This window comes from Monodon monoceros, unplaced genomic scaffold, assembly GCF_005190385.1.
Source record: "Monodon monoceros isolate NGI ecotype Baffin Bay Population unplaced genomic scaffold, NGI_Narwhal_1 Super_Scaffold_20, whole genome shotgun sequence".
Lineage (NCBI taxonomy): Eukaryota > Metazoa > Chordata > Mammalia > Artiodactyla > Monodontidae > Monodon > Monodon monoceros.
In genome coordinates this window covers 45078189-45098245 of record NW_021703777.1, presented here as the reverse complement: position 1 = coordinate 45098245, position 20057 = coordinate 45078189, and the positions used below count along the sequence as shown (strand labels likewise).

Here is a 20057-nt window from a genome sequence, read left to right as displayed (position 1 = left end):
TCATGGTCCCTGCTGTCAGAAGAAATCCTGTCTTTGTAGGGGTGTAAGGAGGATCCAGTGAAGGATCTTCGGGTGACCTTGAGGCCTCAGAGATTTCAGGGGCAATGGTAACTACGTCTTAGAAAGATCACTTCAGATTTTAGTGACATCGCTGCTGAGAGCCCTCCCCGCTTTCTTCCCCATCTCCTGCAGTTGAGAATGAAAACCACTGTGATTTCGTGAAACTTCGGGAGATGCTGATCCGTGTGAACATGGAAGATTTGCGAGAACAGACTCACACCCGCCATTATGAGCTGTATCGGCGCTGTAAGCTCGAAGAGATGGGGTTCAAGGACACCGACCCTGACAGCAAGCCCTTCAGGTATGTGGGCACCTGGCAGTCAGGCCCCCCAGGCAGCGGTGTGAGTGGCGTGCTGGCGCATCACAGAAATGCTTGTTGGATTGAGATATGGGTGGTGGAGGGACCTGGCGGGGGCAGATTAATTGCACGGATTGCCAGGCATTGCGATAACCGCTTTATTTGTATCATCTAGAGTACCCGATGTAGCTGATGTCATTATTGCATCCTCATTTTACAGATGAGGAAACGAAGGCACTGCAAGTGTAAACAGCCTGCCCAAGTAGGAAGTGACGGGTGTGAGTTTTGAACCTCTGTTCTTAACTGTTATACTCACAGAGGCACAGAACCTGGTCCAGGCATTTACAAAGGTGTGGATGCTCACTACAGTTTGTCCCGTTCATTTTTGCCAAATAGGTTTAACTTGCCATGTCTCCTACTTCTTGACGTGCTCTTACTAGGTTCCAGTGAACCAGTACAATTTTAACAACATGAATGAGTACTGAAGGAAACAACTTATGGAACATTTGCTATGTATTTTCCCACACCGCTGATGGATGGAGAGGAAGAGGCAAAACGTGAAGGGGAGAATATCGAAGTTAATGTAGAATTAGTGGCCCTGCAAAGGCCAGGCCCTGTTAGAGCCCAGTGGTGGGGAAGGGTTGGTGGGGGCAGGGTGCCGGGGCCACTCCAGGCTTGGTGAACGGTCAGAGGAAGGTTTGCCGCCACCTGGTACAGGAGAGGATTGCTTCACGGGGATCTGAGTTGAGGTGATGTGAGGTGTGTCTGTGCTTGGCGCCTGTACTGATCGGGGGCCACGGTTCCTTGGAGAAGACTGTTTTCCTCCTCTTTTGTGGCTGGCCTGGACTCCCACTCAGATGTCTAGGAGCGGCTGGCCGCGGTGCCTGAGGCAGCCTGTGCGCGGTGCCAGTGGACTCCCTCCGCTGGATCTGAGCTGCCATTGCAGCGGCAGGGAGGTTATTTTCTTGGAATCTCTTTAGTTTGGTGAAGTCTGGACTGGTCTCCCAGTGAAGTGTTCCTGTGGAATGTATTTGGGGAGAACAAATGGAGACCCCAGACAGAGGGCTTCTAACCGAAAAGTTAGCTTCTAGCTAAGTTTGCATCATTTAGTCCTGCCCTAGGGGCTTGTAAAATTGGCCCTCTTCATTCACGTGAAATGTGCTTTCTGAGGCAGGGTAGAGGATGCCCTTTTGTATACACAAGTTCAGGGGATTGAACCTTGAAATGCATGGACCAAAAAATAGCCCCTACACAATCTCTGGTTATTAAGCCTGAGGAAAATGGTTTTTGTGTGGCAGAGACTATCTTTATTTTTTCATAGAGGTTTTTTTTTTTTTTTCACCCATGCATAGAGATGAAACAAAAGGAACCACAGTAAAAATGGAACCCATGTGCCCTCCGCCCTTGTTCAAACCCAGGCGATGTTGAAGGGTGAAGGGGCAGCAGTGTGGGTTCAAGTCTTAACCCTGCTACTACCCAACTCCTTAACCTGTCTGGGCCTCAGGTTCTTCATCTGTAAAACGAGGAGCTGGGCTAGATCAGGGGACAGTCAGATCTAGTAGGAGAACTTTTTCCAGAATGTGCCACAGAGGAAATGCTCTAGGCTCTGTGGACCATGTAGTCTCTGTCCCAGTGACTCAACCCCACCCTTGTAGTGCGAAAGCAGCCAGAGACCCTAAGGTGAAAGAACAGGAGTGGCTGTGTTCCAATAAAAATGTATTTACAAAAACAGGCAGGGCCAGAGTTTGCCCTCGGGCTGTAATTGGCCAGCCCCTGGCCTAGATCATCTCTTGGAGCCCTGAGCTGCCTGCAGAAGTTAGAATGTTTGTGACTGTTTCTTAAGTCTGTGAGAGGTAATTTACCTCCCCAAATGTTAAGACCCATTCAGCACAGCTGTGTTTTTTTCAGCTCTGGAATTTGGAGCCTGTGATGCAGGCCCCTTCACTAACCTTCCACCATCGCGACCAACTGGGTTTCCTGGTTCCCCGGGAACCAGGGCTGGTGAGGATTTCCTGCTGCTGCCCGTGTCTCTGCGTTTGAGTTACAGTTTCTCCTGCAAGGCCAGGGTAGCTGCTGCCAGGAGGAGGGTTGCTGGGTGGGTCCAGCCGGTCCTGCAAGGACCCCAGGGGCTTCAGGACCCGTGGTGGACGTCGCTGAGGCCTGACTTGTAGAGAATGTGCTTTATTCACACGTATCCCCCTCCCCATTTGGTTCCTTTTCTACTGGCCTGAGGGTTCCTTTTTGAGGATGAAAAGGAGGGAAATATATTTTATATAAAATATATTTTGTAAATGTAAATATGTTATATATAAATATATTATATATATAAAACCAAGGCCTTTACTCTTTTCCCTGTATAAGAAAATAAGAAACAGAGAAAAGTAGACCTTCTAAAAATAAACACCTTCTATCGTCTCAGTTTCTGGGAACCCTGGAAATAGTTTCTCCTCTTAGAAACCCACTCAGTCAACCTCAGGTGGCCCTCTTGGTGTAGGCAAGATCATTTGGAACATGAAAGTTGGCTTTGAGTCACATGTCTTGGCAGATAGCAAGGTGAAATAAACTTGGTTTTCCTCTCCTTGGAAACCACTGCTTTACAAAGGGCCCAGCCTCTCCCTTGGAGGAGTTTCCAGCCTCCCCAGCACTTCCTGTGAGCCTGACACTGAGGGTGCAGGAGGGGACCTGCGTGAATGATGACACAGTTAAGGAAAAGCAAAAGCCACAGTTAATTTAAGGGATTTCCCATTTCAAAGTCATCATTCCTGGATGCTCATAGAAGACTTTTTTTCCCTGTGAATTTAGGGTGAGCTTGGAGGAGTTATCAGTGAAGGACTCAAGGCTTTTATATTCTCAAAGTAGATAAAGGATCCCCTCACGGTGTACAGTGAAGTCCATCCTCCCCTCTGGGCACCCTGTGTCCACCACTTGCCCTCTGGGTGCCACTTGTGTTTATACCATGTGTTTATAAAGCAGAGAGTGGCCTCTAAAGCCGAGGCCCGTTAAGTGGGAGCTCCCCTGAATATATGACACCGTGTGAAACCACACCAGAAGCTGGGTGAGCACAGGAATAGGCCGCATTTAAGCCTTGGAAGTATGTCCCGGGCACAAAAGCTGAACCTGTCCCTGGTGCTTTCCTTCAACCTGCCTGTGTCTCTCTTGTCTTGCGGTAGAATCTTTCTCTCTGTCCCTACATGTGTATATGTCCAGGCGTCAACCTGCTTTTTCTTGTGTGCATCTTTCCCACCTGCTGCCCTGCAGCCTCAGAGCTCATGCCTCACCCCAGCCAGAGTGCCCATGCCTTCCCTGGACCCAGGTCCCCCAGACCCTGGCCCCTTTCTGGCTGGCATTGGGGGAAGATGGGGGCGGGGATGGGTCTTGTCGCTGCTGCTTGTCTCCTGAGATGCCACCACCCTCTTCCTAACACTCCATCCTCACCTCAAAGCACCACCTTCTCCTTGACTCTACCTGTCAGGTCACAAAAAGTGCTCCTTTACTGCCCCCTCTCAAGAAATCACAAAGTTTTCAGGCCCATGAGACCATTCATTTTTAGGAGCATGGAGGCCTCACTTCCCCAGCTTTGGGAGGTGGGGCTCCCACCTGAGCTAGGTGGCCCAGCTGAAAATCCCGGCTCTGTCACTTCTTCACTGTGTGACCTGCACAGGTTAGTAAGCCCCTCTGTGTCCGAGTTTCTCCATGTATAAAATGGGAGGTGATAATAATAGCTACCTTGCTGCGCTGTTGTAAGGATAACACATTTGCGTGTGTAAGTTCCTCCGTAAACCCCGGTGGCGTGCGGTGCTCTGGCCTGCCCCCCACTGGGTGGTCCGGGAGACGTAACAGGGAGACAGCTGTGCTACGTGAATTACCGGAGTGCACGATGAACTGGAGTGTCAGTGCTCATTTTCCCTTCCCTTGACCTCCATGAGCAACGCCTGCCTCTCCCAAAAGCTGTTAGAAGAGAATGAGAAGATAAAAGCCTCAAACCAGCCCAAACCCTCATGAAAAAATTGTTCACTTCTCACTTGGAAAAGGGTGTTAATAACTACAATTAAAAATTAAGTTGGAAGAGCTAGAAATTGCAAAAGGTATCATCACTTTAGGTATCTGAGAGGGTACTATAGATGTAGTTCCTTCTGGACTGGTTTTCACTGGCCGGAAGCATAGGGGAGGGTGTCTGGTGTCTCTCACTCACATGTGGATTTCTGCAGGTGCCCAGGGAGTAGGATCTGTGACTGCATTGCTAAGAAGCCTACTGCAGGTCACTCCTTGGAGTGGGGGGTTTATGATTTCCCTCTCATACGTTGCTTATGAGTTCCAGTGTCAGAGATGCAAAGCTGGTTCCTATCCCCGGATGCAGCCATCTAATAAGCAGCATGTGTTGAGGCCATCTGGCTGGTGGCAACATTGCTCCTTAACCTTTCTCTAGAACATGCGCTTTCCAGCTTTGGACTGCAACCTTCACTATCAAATGCGTTCTACATCGTGATCCAATATACACATATCGTGAAGTGATACCTGCTCTTAGAGTTTGCACTGCATTCTGGTTTCTTCTATCCTGTTCTCTAAACTTTTTCTTTTAACATACTGGTTAAAACCCTTGATTGGGTCATAACCCATAGTTTGAAAATGGATCTCCAGAAACTGGAGCCTAAGCTAGGTTGTGGTTGGGACTGGATCAGGTCGAGTCACTCTGAGAGGTCTCAGAATTCCGGTAGCATTACCCAAAGGACCTTCTCTCTGTGGGTCACTTAACAGAAGTTTCCACAATTAAACAAATTTGGCTCTAAGTGAATCAACTTAAACAGGTTTTTTTTTTTTTTTTTTTAATTGAGGGACTTTTCAGAGCACTTAAGACGAGCAGTGGTTGGCAGACTAGTTACATCAAGTCACCTGGAAGCGTTTTAAAAATACAGATTACTTTTGCCTTCGCCTGACATCCTGCGTCAGCATCTCCAGGAGTGGAGTTAGGAAACTGTGCTCAGAAAAGTCCAGTAAAACATGCCCAGGCGACCCTGACGTGCTGCAGGGCTTGGGAGCCACCGTGCGCTGTGGCTCTCCTAAAGGGAGGTCACACATTGCATTTTCCTTTTGTTCTTTTGGCTTGGGAACCCCAATTTTGAAGATTTCTTGAAACTAGCGATCTCTGGAACACACTTTGGGTCATGTTTCTTGGTAGTGTTTCTATACTAGGTGTTCCACTGCTTGTTAAGAAAGAAGAGGAAGATGGATTCATTGTCTTAAAATCAATAAAAACTGGGTTCCCCCAAAATTTCATAGCAGGGACAAGTCATCTTCTGCCTTTGGCCATTCTGACACAAATGATAGTGATAAAGAGTTTATTAGAAGCTAACAAGCAAAATCAAACTCATGAATTATTTTATAGTTTCATCATCCGTGCATTTCTCTATAGCTTAAATTTCAAGTCCAAATATTGCTATTAATATTAGCCAACACTAATGTCGGCCAAACTTGCTTTTGTCTCCTAAGATAATGTGAAAGCCAAATATACCTCCAGAAACTCCAAACTCGTGATTGTCCATTACCCAGGCAGTGTTGACACTCTTGAGGGCAGGAGAACTGATCAGCAACCAATAAGAGCATTGATTATAGAAGTATAAACAATTCTAATTAATGCATTTTGTAAGTATGCTGCTCTATAGAAACGTATATCCACATGCACACGCCCCTCCACCACCTGAATGTCCTTCTCCTTCTACATGGACAAGTGTGAATGCTGGGGTGGCTCTGCATGGAGCCTGGGCTCACGCACAGGCGCTCTTCATTTTGGAATCAGCACTTTGGATGAATTTGGTCCCTGGGTAAAAGTGGATAATCCTGCTGCAGACTTGTGTAACTGTAACAACCCTTGTTCTAGGGAAACTGCAAGGGAGAGAGAGAGAGATAGCAATTACCGGCAAATGTATCTCTGTTTGTGTAAGTGTGGGTGTGGGTGTCTGTTTTTTTTCTAAGTTGTGTTACCAAAGGTGATTTTTCTGTAAATATATCTCTTCTGACTTGGAGGTAAAACTGAGTGATGGCCTTTGCTTTAAAATATTGGGCCCCAAGTTCTGTAGACGGTCAGGGGGAGGATAAGGTTTAAAATAAAAATCCAACTCCTCCCTGCTCTATTTACAATTGTTAATACCACTTGAAGAGCAGCAATTTTCTGTAATACCTTTAGATACACTATTGTCTCTTTAGATGATTCACTGAGTCTGTTTTCTAAATTGGGGGCTGGAGGAAGACGAGTGCGGGGGTAACATTGATTAAGCACCGATGTTATCTCAAATGCTTTACTCACTCTGCCCACATTTACCTCCCGAAATCATGGGCCCCGGAAGCGCTATATTCAGAGAACATTGAGGCTGAGAGGCCGTGCCCTTCCGAAGATCAGTCAGTAAATTGCTGTGAACCCCAAACCAACCCTGGTGGATCTGTCTGGCTCCAGTGCCGATGCATTTCTCTCTCTACACCCCCTCCATCTTCTAAAATTCTAAATCACGTCTTCAGTATCTACGTGGTACTGAACTGGGAGATACTGGCCAGCCCAGGCTTCCCCTGTGTGAATGTATGTAGCATACAGCTTGGCCAGTAGGAGACATCCCGTTAGCTACACTGTACTTATTGCCTCATCTTTGGTTCCTGATGTGCTTGTCTTTCTGATCGCCACATAACTAAAAAGAAAGATGGTGCCATTTTGTGTGTCCTTGAACCTGGTGAGTTGGCAGCCTTATTTATTTTGAGGAAGTGGCTGCGTAGAAATTGTCTGGACTGAAATTTCTTATCATGCAACTTCATGACACTGTCCTTGGTTTGTGGCTTTTGAATAGTCTTCAGGAGACATATGAAGCAAAAAGGAATGAATTTCTGGGAGAACTTCAGAAGAAAGAAGAAGAAATGAGACAGATGTTTGTCATGAGAGTGAAGGAGAAAGAAGCTGAACTTAAAGAGGCAGAGAAAGAGGTAAGCCATCTGTCCTTGCATCCGGGGCAGACACAGACGAGACAGGCCTTTGTGCTGCTTTAAGCACTTGCTACGTATATTCTGTCACACGAGGGGCCTAACTAAACTGGTACGAACAGTAGGGCAGCCAGTCTTATCCCCATTTCACAGATGGTAACACTGAGTGTCGTAAAGCTTAGGTTATTTATGCAGTCACATACCTAGTTAGTGGCAAAGCCAAGACTAAAGCTAGAACTTAGGTTTCCAGACCTGATCCTACATTCCTTGTAACTCCATATTTCATCAATTTACAAGTGATGAAACGTAAGATTTGCAATTCTGGGACCATTATTGTCTCACTCTACCAGTCAACTCAGTGAGCTAAGGAGTGGAGGGCCCTTCGCCCCTGTCTGACGGGGGACGGGCTCTGTCCACCATGTCTGTGCTCTGACTTCCCTCTGGGATGCACACCCCTGGCTCCAGTGTCCTGCTGACTCAAGTTCCCCGCCCCCAGCCCAGGGTAGCTGCATCCTAGAGGTTACCTTGGATTCCTTTTTTATTTCTAAAGAAGTGTTTATTGATTATTTAAGTTTTATTTTGAGAAGTTTCTTGAAACACAAAGTATAGTTTTTGGTGTATCTTTTTTTTTTTTTTGCTGTACGTGGGCCTCTCACTGTTGTGGCCTCTCCCATTGCGGAGCACAGGCTCGGGACGCGCAGGCTCAGCGGCCATGGCTTACGGGCCCAGCCGCTCCGTGGCATGTGGGATCCTCCTGGACCGGGGCAAGAACCCATGTCCCCTGCATTGGCAGGCGGACTCTCAACCACTGCGCCACCAGGGAAGCCCGGTGTATCACTTTTGATATGGAACAAAGTTGTTTGTAATAATTAAGCACAGAGACACACAATTAAATTATCACTTTAAAATATTTTAAGCACACAAAATCTGCCTAAAACTGCACAGATGAATGTATATTTCGTTATAATGTACCCATTATTTAAATTAAACCAAGAACTTAATTTAGTTGCCATTAGATTAATGAAGTGTGGAAACTTTTAAGGTCACTTGATTAAATGTAAATGCATGCTTTTTACTTATATTTGTTTCTTATATGTAATACCCTAAATACATGGCTAAACGTGTGCATAGAATATTATAAAATGAAATAACAATGAGTATTTTCAGATGTACAGATTATTTCACATTATGATGAGTAGTAACTTGATCTCATTTTAAGTAATATTTTCATTATAATAAGATACAGTTTTAGCAGAGTTCAGAATTAAAAAGTCAATTCTCTTCAGATTTTAAAATGACCCAATTAATTCTTTAGCTGATATAGCTCAATGAATATTACTCATTTTACCCTGTTAAGAGATAAACTGAGGGACTTCCCTGGTCGTCCAGTGGTTAAGAATCCGCGCTTCCACTGCAAGGGGGCACGGGTTCAATCCCTGATCAGGGAACTAAGATCCCACATGCTGTGCAGCGTGGCCAGAAATTAAAAAAAAAAAAAAAAAAAGATAAACTGAGGCACATTACCATTCATAAGAGTTTATCTGAGCAAACATCACTTGGAATCAGGCCCCATGGATTTCTATTGTAACAGTCACCCCAATGAGAGCAAGAAATAGGTTTGCCTTTGATGGTAGATAATAAGAAACTTAGAGGTTATTTAAATAGCTAAGTACTCACCCTAGTTTTGCTGCAGAGAAAGGAAAGTTGAGCCTTATTTGCTGTTGGCTTTAAGTATCAAGTTGAATGCTAGGTAAAAATTCTAGAATTATCTAAATAGTAAGGATTTCCCCCTCCCTCCCTCCCAGTTTTTTTTTTAATATAAATTTATTTATTTATTTTTGGCTGCGTTGGGTCTTCGTTGCTGTGCGCGGGCTTTCTCTAGTTGTGGCTAGCAGGGGCTACTCTTCGTTGCGGTGTGTGGGCTTCTCCTTGCAGTGGCTTCTCTTGTTGTGGCGCACGGGCTCTAGGCGTGCGGGCTCAGTAGTTGTGGCTCGTGGGCTCTAGAGCGCAGGCTCAGTAGTTGTGGCGCACGGGCTTAGTTGCTCCGCGGCATGTGGGATCTTTCCGGTCCAGGGCTCGAACCCATGTCCCCTGCATTGGCAGGTGGATTCTTAATCACTGTGCCACCAGGGAAGCCCCCTTCCAGTTTTTGTTTCTGCATTGTGATAATTTTCTAAATTCAGTTTGTCAAGTGCCCGAAATTTCTCCACATACTCTTCTTATTTGAATAGTATGGGTACATATATCTGTAGTCACTGTGTAAGTCTCTAAGTAAATTATACTTTTCAAAAAAGGACCAGAAGTAAAGAACTTTTCTTACCACTAGGGTGAGTTTCTTATTAGGAGCATGGATAATTTTTATTTTCTTCTTTATGCTTTTTACAGTGAACACGTATTTTATTATCAGAAAAAGTGCACAGAGGTTCCCCTTAGTGCTAAGGGGTCCAAGTTTCAACAGTGTGTAGGGCTCCAAGGGATGCTTTTCACCACCTCGGCCTGGCTCAGCACCAGACGGTACCTCACTCGTGTAACTAAAGCACAGGCAGCGGCACACACACGTTCTGCCTCTGAACGGATCCAGGTAGCCTTACGCCAGTAAGCGTACCATTCCCTCCACCAAGCTTGTCTTCCTCCTCTTCTCTCCAGCTCCACGAGAAGTTCGACCTCCTAAAGCGGACACACCAAGAAGAGAAGAAGAAAGTGGAAGACAAGAAGAAGGAACTCGAGGAGGAGGTGAACAATTTCCAGAAGAAGAAGGCGGCAGCTCAGTTGCTACAGTCCCAGGCCCAGCAGTCTGGGGCCCAGCAAACCAAGAAAGACAAGGATAAGAAAAAGTAAGCGGGTGTCACCCCCATGCAGCGGGGCCCTCTAACAATTTATTCCTCTTGCATGTCTCTACTTTTCCCATTTACAGACTGGAAACTGGTCTATTACCAGAAAGATAAAAGCAAGAATTTTCTCTACAGTGCAGGGGAGACGACAAAGGTTTTTAAAGTATTTCTAAAGGGTACACAGACACTAATTTATAAAACTTGACCACACGATCAAGCAATCAGGACTGGAGTAACCTGTCATCTCCAGTAGTATCTTCTGCACCAACACTAGGACTCTTGAGAAGACAGTGCATTTCTCTTCACTACTCTCTGGAGACAATCCTCATGGCTCTTGATAAAGGGCATCCTAAAATTACGATTGTTAGAATTATTTTTCTATTCTCTGTTGTAAGGCTTAAGAAGCCAGTCATTGAAAGTCTTGTTCCCAAAATGAAAGATTTGGAAGAACTACTAGTGGCCACTAGTTTTCCCTCTAAATTCCACACGACGATGAATCGTTTTATTGTGAAAATGGGATCAAAATGCCCGTTAAGACACCTCCACCAATTCTCAAGACACACCTGTACCCGCACAAAATTTTTTTAAAATATGGCCTTGATTTAATGTGCCAAAGGGTCAGATTCTGCTTTTGAGTTGTCGCTTCCTATGATACTCCAATAGCAGTGGCCTGAATCCAGTGGGAGCTTTGGGCCTTCCTTGAAATTCTGCTGTGATTTGAAGCTTTACATCAAATCACCTGAAAGACTAGAGGGTGCCATTTTATGACAATTACTATTGGTTTGACAGTAAGCACAGTGGTCAATAAGATACCTTTGAAGAAAACCTTAGTGCTAGCTGGGTGGTGAGCCCATGGATGCCACCCTGCTTTGTCTGTTTAAGGTGTGGTCCTCTGAGGGCGTGTTTCAGGATTCCTGCTCTTCATCCATTGCTAAGGTTCTAGGGCAAAGGCTGACAACTAAGTAAACAATAAAAATGTTGGTACTGGAGTAAGCAAAGAATTATATTCTTAGACATATATGGCAGATAGGATTGAGCCTGCACGGTAATCGAGTCCTATCCCAGGGGAGTGAGCTCGATAGTGGTGTTCACTTAATCTGAATGAACGTGCAGACTTGTCCCTGAGGAATCTTGTTACGTTTCCTGTGGTAGAAACCAAAATGCACTGCTACAGTGACGTACAGAGAAAGTTTGAAATTCTGCTTTGCGAACCTTGACTTTCCAAGCTTTGAGCCAGCAGGAAATGTATGGAGAGAGCAGGGGAGCCAGCAGATTTTCTAAGCAATAGAAAGTAGTTGGTATAGGTGAGCTGTGATTTAAATGGGGTTGGTACAGACCCACGTGGTCAAAGGACTCCAGGGGCCAAAAATTTAGTTATGCTGGATTGATTCTGAGAGTAACAACTGCCTAGATTATAATCCAGTTCAAGAAAGCACTTTGTAGCTACACATGTTGGGAGGGCATCGGTCACTAATGGTGACGTTTCCCATGCAGATTCAGACATTAGTGACTCTTCCAGGGAAGACAAAACGAAAACCATCTGGCATCATTCCTTGTTGATCCAAACTAACCCAGGATAAAAACAGGTGGAGTGTGTGTGTGTGTGTGTGTGTGTGTGTGTGTGTGTGTGTGTACACACATCTATAGGCGTGAATGAAACAGGAAAAAGCTGCTGACTCACGGTTTAGTAAACCCAAAGTCGAGTTTTTCTTACCCTGAAGCACTAAAGTGCGTAAAGGTACATGTTTCAGAACTTAAAATGTTTATAGAAGACCAGCAATGTTCCAAGGGTATTTCATGTGTACTGGATGTGCCTTTAAGCAATAAAAATTCCGAGAGCTGACCAGTATTGTGCCTCCATCTTAAAAAGTATCTAATAACGGACTTCTCCGTGCAGGGAGGTTTTTCTTTTCCTATAGAACATTTTAGGTTATTTTCTTCCCAGCCTTGGGCCTTAGCAGTGTATAGTGCATTTCACGTTTATGTGAAGTGTGTGCGAATTCTATTTTAGCCTTATTTATACATTCTCATTTATTATTAATGGAATTAGACTTAATTTGGTGAGCAGTAGTCACCAGATTTTGTGCCTGACGAGGGCGCGTACTTTTCGGTAACTTCTGTGTTCTTAAGCTTTTCCACACTTTCCCATTTGAACAGTGAAAGCAGTTGCCAGTTGGAGGCCTGAAGTGTCAAAGTTTAAAAAAAAAAAAATCACTTCCCTTGCTGCCAGTGGAGAGTTTTGGTTAGAGAGGACCACAGACAGACAGTAGTCAGGGTAACCAGAACAGTTCTTGGAAAATAAATGGGAGGCTCTTTCCTCCTCGTGTAGCTGGAGGACAGGCTGGAGTCACCACACTTGTCGCTTAGGAGCTTCTCCAGGGAGAGAGTTTAAAAAGAGATGCGTATTGATTCACCTGCCATGCTTCCACCTCAGAGCTTCGCTTCGTTTTTCTAATAGTTTTAAATTCCATTTTTTCTATTCTAATGACACGCTCCCTCTTTAACGTAGGTAAGGCTTTGTACTTCTCCTTGACCTGTTAGTGGCATGAGAGCATATAACATTTCCTAAGATTACAGTCAAGGTAGAACTAACCCTGGCACTGCCATTAGCTGGACCCCCGCTTCCTGCCATCTCTGGCCACCAAGTCACTTTCCTTGTTTGCGGCTACACCTCAGTGGTGGGAGTGCCTGAGGGTAAGTTGTTTGGTAGCTGTTCAGTGTTCATCTTTTCTGAAAACTCTGCACAGTTGCCGGCCAGCAGTTTGTTGGTTAAGATGAATCCATTCCAAAAACAAAGTTTTAAAAATCTATCATTTTAAAACGGTACCTGGCATCTGATAACTATAGTTCACACAATCATCCACTCATCTTTTCTTTTTTAAAATAATATTTTGATTCTTCCTAAGGAATGAAGTTGCATGTTTTGGACTTGCCTCAAATTAGACATGTGAATCTTGGACTTGGCATTGCTTTATACCGAGGAGGGGGAAGGCTCCGGGCATTGCTTTAGCTGTAACCATATAATGATTGTCCTTTTTTTTTTTTTCCCTCCCAAGTAGATTAATAGCATGTCCTCCATCCACTATATTCCAATCCCCAAGTTAATTGTTGAAAGACATTTATTGTATATTCAGTACCGATGTGATACCCAAATCTAATAGATAATGGTTTTGTGTTATTTGAGAAGATGAAAGTCAAACAGCAAATCCTTTCACTAGAACATGTAGTGGTTTCAAGAAGTCACTCATGAATTCTGAATTACCTGCAAATGGAAACTAACCATGTGTTCTTTAATTCAATATTAAAATTTTGCTTTTGCTTGTCATGTAGAATAGCTTACTCAAATTTTTGGTTTTAATTTCTGTCAATTCCATAATCATTGCATGAGCATTCACCATCACCAAATGCTGGTGCTGGCACTCCTAATTTTCCTTCTTTTAATTTATTATTATTTCTAACTTTTTTGTTTTGTTTTTTAACTTGCAGTGCAAGCTTCACATAAAGCCTGGCAAGCCAAGGATGGTCCGCATTCACCTGCTTTTGCAGTAATATTGTATCTCTGCCATCTGTGTCCTTTTATTTTGTTTTATTTTTATTTTTTTCCCTTTCCCAGACACCATATAACTATTAACTCATTTTGCTGAATGTTGTTTGGTGGTGGAAAATGATAGAACAAGGGGATAACAGCAAAAGCTATGTGCAGCCGGACTTTGTTTCTGGAAAGCAAATGATTTGCCTTTTATGCCTGTTCAGAGTGGCAGCAGGAAGCATGCCTGTTCTGTTACTTTTATGTTGCTTTGGACCAAGGGAAGGAGGCTAAATTGCTACATGTACGTCTGACAGGCAAACTTTTCACCGCCTCAGCAGCTGACTATAAACCTGAATAGCCACGACAACGTGCTCTTCTTCATTATTCGTCTCCATGACGCAAAAGGCCCTGAACTCCCTCTGTCTCTTCTCCACACCTGCCCCGAACCAAGGTAGCTTTGTATGTAGGCAGAACGGTGGGTAAGCTTTACCTGACTTTTACCCTTGCGTGGATTTTTTTTATTACTTATAACAACATCATTTGGCCTGGGTTGTGGGTCTGTTCAGACTGACTGTCTCCTCTTATGGCTTTAAAAATGTGTCTGAACCCCTGTGTCTCAAATCCTGGCCAAGTGGGGTTGTAATAAGAAAATGATGAGTCTGTTCCCTTGTATCGGGGCAACCATGGCCCTCTCACAGATCATACAACCTTGTTTAGTAGAAGAATCTTCTACTAAGGATGACGGGCTTTCCACAACCTGCCTACTACTTACAAGATCCAGTCTTTTCATAAACACACCTAAATCTGCTCTCAGTAGGCTGAGAGAGGAGGGCCTAATGACTGATTCCAGGGTATCGAGTGCTTCTAATAACAGTTTTCAATAATTACGAGGAGAAATTTTCCAGCAATATTTAAAACAGAAAATCTGTTATAAGCTGTGTCATGTGCAGCACAAGTTTGAGGGGCCTTGTCGACTTAAGGTAGAAATGGGAAGGAACACGGTATAAACCCACAAGTCAAGAAAGCAGAAATTCAGCTTCACATCCAGTTTCCTTGCATAGTCTCTTTTTGATATTCGCAGTAAAGGTATGATGGAATAGAACAGCTGGTCTTTCACATCCAGCTGTCTTGAAGGAAGTTCCTCACCTTTTCCTTCACGAAGACTAGCTCTACCTGCTCTTTGCGTTTAAGGCCCCAGTGCCCCATCAACAAGGGTTAGGACTTAACCATATGGCAGGACATAGACTACATGCCAAATTTGTATGGAAAAGGGCATATCTAATTTCTTTTCTGTACTTTTCCTTTTTGAGGCTTATCCTTTCATTTCCTTGATTTTTTTCCCCCCTCTAATAACAAGATACTCGCAGCTTTCTCTCTAACTCCGTAGTCTCCTGTTTCTTACTTGAAAGAATAACATTTCTCATGAACCTGATACTTCACCTCTGCATTTTCCTTTTGGCCTTCACTAGTCATACATTAATCAAATAGGATAGAATACACACACACCTACACACACTCTTTTTTTTAAATAAGTCTCTAGTTGATTCCAATGAAGACTTTTTTCCCTTCTCTTTATCCTCAACCACACTATTATGGGACAGAAGGAATGGTCGTCCATGAACTGATTTAGGCTTAATTAGGCAAAGTAAGAAATCAGTTTCATGGAAGCCGAAACTAAGCTGGGATACAAACTGCAAACCAGAAGAAGCAATCGTGATATAAAGACAGGCTTAGGAGCTACTGGACCAATGTCTTTGTTTTTGCTTTTGCTTTTTTAATGATTCTAGTCTGAAGCTGGCTATCAGGCAGCATGCTGATTCTAACCATAGGCCGAGTTTGCTCAGATGCTGTGCACCGGACAGAAGCTTGAATACTTGTGTTGTTATGCTTGTTCCAGCCATTGCTTGTGTGAGCATTTTCGTGCCTTGTAACAGGAAATACACTTCTAAATTCTAAAAATGCATCACTTTAAAATTTTCGTTTTACATGCATCACTAAAGCCTTTTTAAAGTGAGCCTAGCCACAAAAGGCATCCAGCTGACTTTTTGATTCCAAGATTGTTGATTGATTGGATTGATTTTTCTTTTCCCATTAAATTTTTCACAGAAAAATAAATCATGTGGAGAGTCAGGGAATAAAAAGTCAAAGAAAACATATAAAAGCTTTTTTAAAAAATGCATTGCTTCTGAACTTTTTTCTGCCCCTTCTCCCTGGCCCTGTTTGGTTTGTTATTGCTGCCCTCTCTTCTTTCTGTATCTGTGCCTTTTTTCACAGTAGTCCTTGGCTCTGCACGGAATAAATGATACCCTCAAATCTAATTGGATGTGCTTTCGCCTTTGCATGTAAGTACGGCAGTAAAAAACCTTTGAGACCTTTTTGACTTTTTAAAATTAGAGAAACAAATGGGATAGATGGATTTTTTTTTTCCCCTGGAGGGGGGTAGGGAGGTATTGGTTTGAGTAGTCTTTGTTTTTTTAAAAAACAAACAAACAAAAAACCTAAATATATTTTAAATGGCTCACATTTATATCTTTTTTACAAGAAACACAGAGATTTGACTTTTCCTTGATATCCATGTGCAAGTCAGAAATTACTAACCCCAGTCTGTTCTACACAGCATTGTGGGTTCATTGGATATTAGAGGGTCCTTGGTTTGTTTTTGTCTTTTGGTTTTTAGTGTTTCATTTTTTTTTTCTAGGTTTTTTGTTTTGGTTTGGTGTTTTTTGTTTTTTGACTGCACCGCGCGGCTTGTGGGATATTAGTTCCCTGACCAGGGACTGAACCTGTGTCCTCGGCAGTGAGAGCGCGAAGTCCTAACCACTGGACTGCCAGGGAATTCCCAGAGGGTCCTTGGTTCTGACTGTGTAAGTAAAGTTAGAATGAGAAACTACTACCTTCCACTAGAGAAAAAGCAAGAGGAAATTTTTTTTAATGCTAGGCTCCCTTTATGATTGCTTAATTTTTGGTGATCTTGGTTTAATGGTCTTTCCCTTGTGCTAACTACTGGCAGGGAGCACCTTTTTTTTTTTTTTTTTTTTTTTTTTTTTTTTTGGTGAGCTCTTGCTGGCCTCTCCCCACATCTTTTGTTCAACCATAATGACCATCTTTTTGCTTCTTCTGGACTCTAGATGCCCATAACAGTTGTAAGTGCGGTAGGATGTGATGGAAAAGCACTTAGGAGAATTTACTGGCAGTTTAGAGACTATGTTTTCCCAACTTAGGCTCTTTATTAATTGGTCAAGGTTTTATCCAGAAAGGTCACCTCAACCAGGGGAACATTTAACAAAATGCTGGGCACAGGTTACTCACCTTCCTTCTCTGCTTTGTGATCTCACCAGCAGTAACACTTCATATCTTGTGCACCTCACAAAGACTCGGTTTCCTCACTTTCTTGACATATCCATAAGTGTTTCATATACAAACTGTTGAATCGGGTTTTTCAGCTGTTACCAACCCATGTCATACTGTCTCTGTGTGGTCCTACCAAAACTGTCCATTCAGATCCCTTTGCTTTCCCATTTGCAAGTGTCTGAAGTTGTCAAGTCTCAGCTTCCAGAAGTCTCGGTTCCATTGACAGGACACATATGTGATGACTCTTTAGGGGAAATGATGACGTACAAAGTCTAGATTGTATGTAGGTATGAAGGGAATTTTTAAAATAAGTTGAAGATTAAGCTGTGAACAGCATTAGAACTTTGTCTATTTCTTCATTTTAAAATATGCTGATATGCCTTAAACTGTAGTTGTAGATCGTCATTTTGCTGTTTGAAAATAACCAGTGTGTTTTTAAAACTGTTGTGTAATCTACTTGCAGTGTTAATGCAGAATTGTCATATGTGTAAACTGCATGTTAGACACTTGTCTTTTTTAAAAAACTAAAATAATTGTATTAATGTGAAGCATATCATTTTTTCAAGTATGAAAGTAATCACTTAGCAAACTTGCTTGGTAATTTGGTGTCTGTTAAGGTAGGAGAGTGGCGGACAGGTAATCTATGCATATATCACTAGTGCCAAGACATAAAGTGGGGGAAAATATATTTTTACCCAAACATTGTGTGCCCTTTTGTGAGTTCTTTTTAGTCACTGTTTGACATGCAAATGTACACATGCTTATAATATTGGATAAAAGAAATAGGGATGAAAGAGTCTCGTGTTTTTCTACCTTGTCTGGACTTCAAGTGCTACCATCTGGGCAGCACCAGCTCCTCCAAGATGCTTGCCACGTGATGTCCTGTACGTCATATTACTGTCTCTGCCACCCTTTCTCCCTGACTCCCGTCCCCTTCCACCCTGACTAGCGCCCCACTGCCCCAGCTGAGGCGTCCTCTTCTTCCCTGGCCTCCGGTGCTGGCGCTGCAGCTCACCCCCCAGCTGGGCTTGAGGAAGTCATCCCTTTACTGACACACTGCTGTTCTTTCACAGTTTGTTGTAGAGAAGCTCCTTTTTTTTTTTAAGCCTTTTAAGGATCAAATTTGAATCTGAACCTTTCTTTTTTCTCTTCTGTAGCTTCTTCTTTATGTAACCATCCTGTTGACAAGCCCTACTCTCTCCTAATGGACATAGAGCATTAGAAGAGCAGGAGCTGTCTGTTCACACGTGTTGGGGAAGAGTTACCTCATTTCCACCATCGCCTCCTATTCTTTTAAAGTCTGGGTCAAATATTGCACTGCTGTTTGTATTTGTCAATGTCTGTTTACAAACCACTGCCCATAGTGGTTACTTAAGTGACTTATCACCACCAAAAACAGTAATACCTAATACTACTACTTAAAAGGAAATTGAGTGAAACAGAGAACTTGGGCCAAAACCCAAGGTAGCCCTGTGTTGGGATCCTCTTGTTTAGCTGTCATGTTCTTGAAGCTGCTGACCCAAGAACTCATGGACTGAAGACAGCATGGACCCTAATCTGAGGGTCCACAGACTTGATCTCATGTTAACTCCAGACCTCTGTCCCATGAGTGACATTCTGAACAGCCCGATCAGGACCCTCTATCGTCAATCAGGTCATAAGATCGGGGCAACAATTTTCCTTCCTTTTGTTAGCTTTGTGGGTTGTTTTGAAGTTTGGGATTTTTTTTCTAAACATTTGATATTGCATGAACAAAGATGGCTGCATTTTTTTAATTTGGAGTGTTCTATTGATACAATGTTTTTATTTTTCAGCTGACCGTCTGCCTCTTGAGAGAGAGAAGTGGGCATCCTTCCTTTAAATTCAGGAACCATTGTTGTTTTATTTGACTCTTTTTCTGTTACCTGCACCCCTCATCTAAGTTTTCGGGGTTTGGGATTCTGTTTTGGAAAAAAAAAAATTTTCCTACTTAGCCAGTTCCGTTTTATGTATTGGTTATTCAAACTTAGTTTTGGTATCAAAATTATGCCAATTTTAAGCTCAAGGGGAAATTTAAATGAAGTTTTAAGTCACAGAATTCTGTTTAAGATGCTCTCCTCATCTCAGATACAACAACAACAAAATCCCTGTGCTGTCACTGGGATTTTGACCTACAAGTCTTAATCATGTTTAAAATGTGCCAGTGTTAGGTAGATGACTTTTCTGCCTCTGGGACTCAATTTATATTTAAAGGTACCTTAAAATAACTTTCTGGCCCATCCCTGCCTTTTTATTTATTGCGAAGCTCTTCTTTACCTTGTGTCCAGTTTTTGTGTGTCCTGGACCATGGAAACAAACCCCCGACAAGTACATATCCTGTCCCAGACAACAGCAACATTAACTTAACGTTGGTTCTGATCAGGTGGCTTACTCCACTGTGTCTGCAAAAAAAAAAAAAAAAAAATCTGGAAATCACTTAAAATACACCCACATGCAAACACACACACTTCTGCCAGTTGAGTATGAGTTCTAATGCTGACTCGTTTGTGACAGGCTATTTTATTAGCAGCCACCTCTTAGGTGCAGTTTTTGTAGTCAAGGTACAATTTTCAAATTCATTTCTATTTTAAGGCATGAACACGCATTTTAAGTTACCTTTTCATTTCATTACTTGTCAATAGTCTGCTTATTTCCATCATTTTTTAGCCCCCATAGTAAGTGGATATTGGTGGCGTGAACTGCATTTGGTAAAGATCTTAAGAGTGTTCCCTTGTATTTAAGAATGGTAACATATGCTTCTGTTGAAAGGTGAAATGATGAAGCAACAGTCCCTGCTTCTTGAATCATTTGATTCTTGGAAGAGGTTATTTAGACCAATTGGAGGAGCTTGCTGGCAAGGGGCCTTCTTTACTTAGAAAGACACTATTATTAAATGCAATAAAATCAGGTTCATCTGAGCCATTAAATGATTAAAATATAAGAGTCAGGAGCCATCCCCTCCATACTACAGTGTAATCTGTAAGGACAGAAGTTTGCTAATGATATGACC

The 20057-nt window shown here is 43.0% G+C and overlaps 1 protein-coding gene across 4 annotated transcripts in view; it reads left to right on the top strand.

The window, feature by feature from the left end:
* The window catches only part of SEPTIN11 (septin 11), a 90997-nt gene extending 71497 nt beyond the window's left edge, over window positions 1–19500 (top strand). For 3 of the 4 annotated variants that reach the window (XM_029235764.1, XM_029235767.1, XM_029235766.1), the window contains 4 exons: window positions 193–361; window positions 7189–7321; window positions 9965–10152; window positions 13636–19500. In XM_029235764.1, the coding sequence (XP_029091597.1) occupies window positions 193–361; window positions 7189–7321; window positions 9965–10152; window positions 13636–13651 (506 nt within the window). In that variant the 3' untranslated portion in view covers window positions 13652–19500. The remainder of the gene's footprint in view (window positions 1–192; window positions 362–7188; window positions 7322–9964; window positions 10153–13635) is intronic. The other variant, XM_029235765.1, reaches the window with a different exon arrangement.
* Window positions 19501–20057: the final 557 nt, after the last annotated feature.